At 33.4% G+C, this 8,040-nt stretch overlaps 1 protein-coding gene across 1 annotated transcript; it reads left to right on the top strand.

The window, feature by feature from the left end:
• Positions 1 to 1,236: 1,236 nt before the first annotated feature.
• LOC111999469 (methylsterol monooxygenase 1-1) lies at positions 1,237 to 6,414 on the top strand. Its single transcript, XM_024031597.2, has 5 exons — positions 1,237 to 1,909; positions 2,439 to 2,761; positions 4,933 to 5,080; positions 5,477 to 5,509; positions 5,990 to 6,414. The coding sequence occupies exons 1-5, from the start codon at positions 1,580 to 1,582 to the stop codon at positions 6,068 to 6,070; spliced, it is 915 nt and encodes a 304-aa protein (XP_023887365.1). The 5' UTR covers positions 1,237 to 1,579; the 3' UTR covers positions 6,071 to 6,414.
• The last annotated feature ends 1,626 nt before the right edge of the window (positions 6,415 to 8,040 follow it).

Here is an 8,040-nt window from a genome sequence, read left to right as displayed (position 1 = left end):
AAGCTTCATGCCAGCGGAAACGGTGAGGATGATGGATGAATTAGAGGTGATAGTTTTAACACGAGAGTACAAACAGGTGAGTCTATAGTCTTCATTTTGTAAAAGTTCTTTCACTTTTCTCCCTCAGTTCGCTCTCTCTTTTCCATCACTGAAAGAAAGAAGGAAAAAGAAAAAGAAAAACTAAGCTTCATGCCAGCGGAAACGGTGAGGATGATGGATGAATTAGAGGTGATAGTTTGACGAGGAGGATGATGGGCAAGAGATTGAGAGAGAGGTGAGAGTTTTGTTTTTGAAAAAGAGAGAATGAGTGAAACAGAGGAGGGGAAAAGAAAAAAAATATTATTTTAATGAAAGTTGGGAATAAAAAATATTATTTGCTTTTAGTTCTGAGCTAATGTGCACAAGAAGTTAAAAAATGGTAGGTATAGCTTCACTGCCGCAACCTTCTTTTTTGTGATTTGGTGTGGCTAAAATAGTTATATAGCTATTTAGCTACATTGCTGCAAATGCTCTAACATCCTAACCTAACTAGCTACTCATAAGTTTTTTTTTTTATTTATTTAATTTTTTTAAAATTTTTTTCTTTAATTTTTATCGAAATAAGAAAAATTGTTCCGCAGGTTTAATAATTCCCTTACTCAAAAAAAGAAAGAAAGAAAGCTAGCACCTAACATTTATGATAAATTAGTGTGCATTTGGCATTGTCTTAAAAAACTAGTTTTTTTTTTTTTTTTTACTATTTAGTTTATTTTTGTTACTATTCTTGAGTCTCATTACACTTTTTAGTATTATTGATGAGTCTCCATATTTTAGCTTTATCTAAGTACTTTTTACAAAATTTTTTTTAATTTCTGCTAAATAAGTTGTTCATAAATAAACAGTTAGTATATATATATTGTATACTTACTCAATCTAATCCATTATTTAAAAAACAATGTTATTATATTTACAACATTTTTACATCACAGACAAATTAAACACGCGAAAAGTGACATATTATCTCCTCTTTTTCTCCCTCACCAAAAAATCTCCAACCAAGCAAATACTAAAAATATCCATCTACTAGTACATAACTAACATCGATCCCTAAAGTAGCTACTCGTAAAGTGTACTCCTCCCACTTGTACAATAATTCCCTTACTCAAAAAAAAAAAAAAAAAAAAAAAAAAAAAAAAAAAACCCTAGCACGTAAGATTTATGATATATATATGTTGTACACCTACTCCATTAGAACTCAAAACGTGTACATCACAAACAGTGAAACATCCATGGAAAAGGCATGAATGGGTTTGCGTTCTTCATAACTTAACAGTCACACGACACAAAACAAGAAGTGGTTTGAAAATTCCCGCATATTTTAAGACACATACAGCTCATCCCCGCTCTATATCACCTGCTCCCTCTCTCATCCTATCCAAAATAACACAAACAAAACAACATTGCAAAGTCACAAACTCTCTATTTGTGTGTGTGTGTCAGCCAATTCATTGAATTTAGAGAGAGAGAGAGAGAGAGAGAGAGAGACCCACTTCCTCGACCAAATCTCCGCCGTCAGTCTGTCATTGTAGTTACCGTCCAGATGCTGCCGTACGAGACAATACAGGAGGCGTCGGCGGCGCTTGGCCGCAACCTGACCACGGCGGAGACCATTTGGTTCAACTACTCGGCTAACAAGTCCGACTACATCCTTTACTGCCACAACATTATCTTCCTTTTCGTTGTATTCTCAGTGATCCCTTTTCCTCTGATCTTTTGTGAGCTCGCTCGCTTGGCTGGCGTTGATCGATACAAGATTCAGCCAAAGGTTAGGTTGTCTTGGCCAGAGATTTTTCGTTGCTACAAGGATGTTATGCGCATTTTCCTTCTCGTTGTCGGTCCTCTACAGCTCGTTTCTTACCCTTCTATTAAGGTATGCTTTTTTGTGTTTTTGGGAATGAGATTTGGATTTGCTTAATCTCTGGTTTTATTGATTATTTTACAATTTTGGCTTGTTGGGGTTTTCAATTTCTTTGCAATGGTGATTGTGGGGTTGTGAAATTTGGTGATCATATATATTTTTTTTGAATAAAGTTTTCATCTTTATTTTATGATATTTTTACTGGGTTTTCAATGCAATACGAATTCCGTGATTGTTTGTAATGTCAAACAATTTCTATGATTCGAGCTTTTGGCAGTTGTCCTGATTTGAAGTAATCATTGCAAATTCTTTACCATGTGCCTAATGAGATTTGGCAAGCTTCTGAATTTATGAGATTTTTTTTTTTTTTTTTTTTGGGGCTAATTATGCCTACAATCTTGAACTTCTGAATGACATAATGGGCCTTTTTATTTTGGGGATTTTTCTTTTTGGTAATTTTAGTACTCATGGACCTGTTCTTTATCTTTCTGGAATGATTATTGAAGTATTGAATTTTGAGCAAATTTGTGTTCATCGACAGATGATTGGGATTCGAGCGGGGTTGCCATTGCCTTCAGGATGGGAAATGTTTGCACAGTTGTTAGTATATTTTCTGATAGAGGATTATACCAATTACTGGATCCACAGGTTTCTGCATAACAAATGGGGATATGAAAAGATTCATCGAGTTCACCATGAATACACAGCTCCAATCGGATATGCAGCACCATATGCGCATTGGGCCGAGGTTTTGATCCTCGGGATTCCATCTTTCCTTGGGCCAGCCATGGTGCCTGGTCACATGATCACATTCTGGTTGTGGATTTCTTTGCGGAATATAGAGGCGATTGATACGCATAGCGGGTATGCATGATACACTTGACTCTTTTACTTGCTTACTATTCTTTATTGCTTTAGTTGAGTGTGATGAAATGATGCCAACTTTAGAATTTTTTTTCCTTCTTTATTTCTTTTCTCTAGTAATAGAATTCTATTTAAAGTACATTGGATTTCATGAATCTTCAATAGTGCCTTGCCTTTTTGTTGAGGGGTCCTAGGGTCAGTGTGATGCCTTTTTGCTTTTCTTCTTTTATTTTTCTTTTTTGATGGTGGGGGATGGCTGGGGGCAGAGAAGGGAGTTCTTTGCTTTGTTGTTAGTTTGTTTTTGAGTAGTGAGTTACTGTTAATTTTTACACAAACAAATTAGCAAAATGAATCATTTATACATTAACAAATATAAAAGTATGAGGAAGATATGCTGACTCTTGGAAATTTCGGTTTAGAAATCTGTTGTCAGTTTAGATGGAGGGTGATAGTTGTGGGTGCATGAATTACTTTAATTTTACAGTTCAGATCAGTTGCCATCCCTAAAAGTCAACTTTGAAACTTTTACATATGCAATATTGATATAAAGGTTTTTTTAATTTTAATTTTTATAAATGTCTTGTGCAGGCCATCTAAGGACTGCCTCATTGATGATTATCATTTCTTTATTAAACTTTGTAAAAGCTTTGGCAATGTGCACATAACTGATTAGTTATTGGAGTCCTTAGAGATTGTTGTCATGATAGTTGATACTATATGACTCTAATTGCATATTAAGTAACTTTAAGCCTGACTATCTTTTTAATTCATTTTTTTTAGTCTCCTTGGATGTTATTTCTTGTTTTTGCACCACATCAATTTTTTTTTTGGGGGGAGGGGGGGTGGGGGGGTGTTATTAGGCCTTGTTTTAGGTAAGAGTGTGCTTGCTATTCCACAGTGGTCTTACAAAATCTACTAATCACCATGAAGAAGAGTTGTTAAAGGCTTACAACTTACAAGTTGATTACAGTGGGGGAGAGGAAAGACAAGATATTGGTCAGGATTATGAAAAGTAACCTAGTAATTTAAGCATGCATACTTCCATGGGGAGAGACTGATAGAAATAGAGGCAGTGTTGAAAGTGAATGTTATTTTAATAATAAAAAATAAGTACAAACTTGTTTTCCTTGTCCTTGAATCAATGATTTTGTACGTGCTGTATCATACCTGATGCCTATTGTCATATTAGGGTTGTAAATTGCATCTGCAGAACTCTACCCGCAAGAGTTCTAATCCAGTGACTTTTGGGAAAAAAGATTTTTTTTTTTTTTAAATTTTTCTATTTAATTTTTTTTTTTTTTTTTTTTTTTTAATAGTTAGTTGATAGCCAACTTCCCAAGAAGTCACTGAAGCCTCTGCAACCTGTATGGAGCTGTAAGGGTAGGATGGGATATGCTGCAAGGTTTTTGATAAAGAAAGTTAGAAAGATGCATTGGTATGCCAACATCATCAAGAATAAGTATGAAAGAGAAATTTTTAGTGGAAAAAAGGCTGGTGTGATTATCTGTTCAGTTTAATAGAGAGTTAAACATCTTTTGATATTTTTTACTACTATTGTGGATGATCTTAGCAGCTCATTCAAAAAGGGAGCTCTATGGTCTTTGTTGTCTGCAAGTGGGTTTTGACTAATGAGATCAAAATAGTCCTGGAGAGAAAAAGTACCAAGTAAAGTGAGTTTTAGATGATAGCCTATGTGGAAAAGGATCCGTGTAGTTTGCCTCGAGATGGTTGTGAACTGGCCACAAGACAATGATGACAATAATGCTGCTTCGTAGGTGGGGTATTAACGGATGAATATTTTGGTCTTTTGAGTATACATCTGGCCCTAGGTGGGTTTAGCTAATAAGTAATATACTAACATTGCTTGTGACTTAGATTATATGTTCCAGGATTTCAGTCAGTTGCTTAAATTACACATCTATCATTGTTTTGCATGTTTTGGGAATTCACCTATGATGGTTCTTCCTTTGTATGGATTTTGTACCAATCAGCTCCATTTTTTTTATAGGTAGGTAATCATCTGTCAAAGAAAAAAAAAAAAGGAGTTGATTAGTACAAATGTTGTATGGTTTCACTTTCACATGCTACTCTATATCCTTGTTGTCTTCTATATGGAATTCTTTACCACTGAGGGCAGCAGAAAAATGTTGAACATATGTTTTTCACTACAGGTATGACTTCCCTTGGAGTCCCACTAAATACATTCCTTTTTACGGTGGTGCTGAGTATCATGACTACCATCATTATGTTGGAGGACAAAGCCAAAGCAACTTTGCTTCGGTGTTCACCTACTGTGATTACATTTATGGAACTGACAAGGTATTATCAAAATTTTTCAACAAATTTATTTTGCTATGTACATTGTTAAATTACCGGTTCTTCCAAAAGCTTAAGTTACTAGAAAATGGTGAATTTAATCATTTAACCATTGTTTAATACTCTCCCTCACATGTGGGCCTAAATTCCCCATTGATCAGTGGGTCCAACACATGGGATTTTTTTTTGACATTTTAAATGGGAAGTAGAGTAAAACCATGGATCAAATTTAAGATCTCTTACTTTGATACCATGTTAAATTACTAGTTCTCCCAAAAGCTTAAGCTACTAAAAAATGGTGAATTTAATCATTTAATCATAGTTTTAACATACACATTGTAAAATGGTTGCAACTTAAAGATGTTTCTGCAATAATTCTTCTTTGATTGTTTTCTTCAGGGCTATAGATATCAGAAGAAGATCTTTCAGAAGGTAACCAATAATAGCTCGCTCTTCTCTTTAGCCTTTTGTTTTTGTTAGAATGTTAATTATGTACTATGGCATTTTGGTTAGAGACTATTTGACATTTTTGTTAATATTTGCGGGTTGGAAAATCTGGACACAACTGTTTGGTATGGGTCAAAGATTCTTGAATTAGTCTGACAACTTGATTAGTTTCATATCTTGAGAAAGACAAAATTTGAGTAACTCAGGAACTTTCTAAATACTTGTTTCCCCATAATTATATTCAGATTGATTTAGCAAGCAGGTAAATGTTCTTCTTTATGTAGAATGTATTAAATGGTTGTCCCGGAGGTTGAACTGCCTTGCATTTTATATTTTGATCATGAATTTTTTATTTTGTTTTATGCAGGGAAGATCTTTTTTATCTTGGGTTTTGTATTTTCTTCTTCCTACTAATTGTTTTACGTTGCTTCTTTTTTTTTTTTTTTAATTTTAAATCTAATACAGTTGAAAGGGGAGTTGAAAGGCAATGGTGAGCAGAATGGAGTCTCATATCACTTTTCTACCCAAGATCTTAAATCCGACTAGCTGTGGTACTGCAGAACCCTATCTGGAACAATGTTTTTTGTTAAGCTTCTTGCTAGTGACAACATTCTGGAACCTTCTATTTAGAAAGTTAACATCCGTATGCTAGTCAAAGTAGAAGTCCATAGTGACCAAGGTGGATATTAACTTGGGGCTCTTAAAAATTGTGATGTTGTGTAGCTTTAGGGAGGGATTTCTAATGTCTAAGATTCAGAATTCGACATTGTGCTTTAGAACAGAATTTCAGGATTTGGGATCTTGGATTGTGTTTATGAATTTCAGAAGTGTTGGTCTTCTATCTTTAGTTCAAAAGTAAAATAAAGTATGCATGTTGATGTTGTGCTGTCTCTGGTCCTTTGAGATATGACTTCTCCTTTTGTGGATTACTTGCCAATGGTATAATTGTCAGTTTTTTGTGCAAATGATTCATTATGCAACTTTATAATAGGCATTCCTTTCCATGTTATTTTCTGTAGATGGTCAGGTTGGTTTTAGCCTTGTATGAGCTGTTGGGATTACTGTGTCAATAATTCAAATATTGGACTGTATTATATTATTTGCCAAAAGTTTTGGGAATTACAAATTCTAAAACAAAAACCTGTAAAGGGGTAGTATTACAATCAATGCCTGACTGTATTACATTATTTGCCAGATGTTTTGGGGTTACAAATTCAAACTTAACCTGTAAAGGGTAAAACTTATGTTTTAAATTGTAATTGGATCCCATAATATTTATTTTTATCTCTTATTTTTTAAAATGTATTATTACTTTGGATCTCATAATGTAATCTTAACTCTAATTGGCATTTGCATTTGAAGAAATGGGATAAGTAGACAACAATTGCTCCAATTATGCAGTGAAGTTTTTTATATTTCGGCCAATTTATGAATGTTTTCCTTCCATCTGAAACTGTATGAAGCTTGAGGAACAAAGAGTGCATGGAGGGGGTTAACATATCTCTTTTCAGCTATGTAAATTGACGAGCTTTGCGCACAGTTTAGTTAGTCAAAGTTTGTTTCTTTTTACACGGAGCTCCTGAAATTTGTGCGAAGAATTTTCAACAATCAATCAAGCATCTTTCATCTTGAATAAAACCGGACTTTAAATTTGTTCCAGATCATAGTTTTATATTTCTTAGGATTTATAAATAGTTTTCATGATTAGTTTCTTTTTTCTATTAGAAAATAATTCTATATGAAAGAAAACTATTACCAAAATTAGTTGTTATTTTCTTTTTGTAAGGCATGCAATGTTCAAATTAAAATTTCTTATTGATATCTAAAAACATTTTAAATTTATTTTAACCCTTTCCATGGTTAGTTCAGGGATACGGGTCAATTATAATGCTGCTTTGAAAATTTGACTTTCACCCTAGTTTGTTAGGAATTTGAGTTTGACTATGTTGTTGCAAATATGAAATATCATGTAACCATAGTTGTCAAAATCCTAATCTAGATCTTATTATTCTATGATTTTACGATCTCACCTGTTCAAAATGATCTGAATCTCTCAAGGATCTTTGTGATCGTTCAGGATCGGTAGGATTGTATGATTTCAAACGATCCTGATTTCTTGTAATCTTCTTTAACTTGATAGAAGGTTCAGTTGGATCCAAATGAAAAATAATATCACAATAGACCAAATTTTGCTATTTTAATATAGAGAGATAAAATATCAATTGGACCCAAACAAAAAATAACATCTCAATAAAGTGTCACATTTTGAGATTTTTGGTCTCTTTAAATGATACTTACAAATTGATGTAGTGATGTATGTTAATTATATCATATAGATGCAGTTTTTTGTTTTTGTTTTTTATGAATGAATGTATAGCCGTCCCCATATCTCTCTTCTCAACTAACAAAATATGCACATTTAAAAAAAAAAAAAATTTATTAAACAACAATGGGTCAAAAATTTAATTGTTTTTTCTTTTCCCAAAGAGTTTATAAAAATATATCTTAAACTAATT

The sequence above is a fragment of the Quercus suber genome, unplaced genomic scaffold, assembly GCF_002906115.3.
Source record: "Quercus suber isolate HL8 unplaced genomic scaffold, Cork oak 2.0 scaffold_144, whole genome shotgun sequence".
Lineage (NCBI taxonomy): Eukaryota > Viridiplantae > Streptophyta > Magnoliopsida > Fagales > Fagaceae > Quercus > Quercus suber.
Note: the sequence above shows the minus strand (reverse complement) of the source record. Positions and strands in the feature narration are given on the sequence as shown.

Bases quoted from the DNA above. Each gene is read 5' to 3' on its own strand.
- LOC111999469 (XM_024031597.2), top strand. From the start codon at position 1,580: ATGCTGCCGTACGAGACAATACAGGAGGCGTCGGCGGCGCTTGGCCGC. The intron at 2,762-4,932 runs GTATGCATGATA...TTTTCACTACAG, and splicing joins GCGATTGATACGCATAGCGG to GTATGACTTCCCTTGGAGTC. The intron at 5,510-5,989 runs GTAACCAATAAT...AATCTAATACAG, and splicing joins AGAAGAAGATCTTTCAGAAG to TTGAAAGGGGAGTTGAAAGG.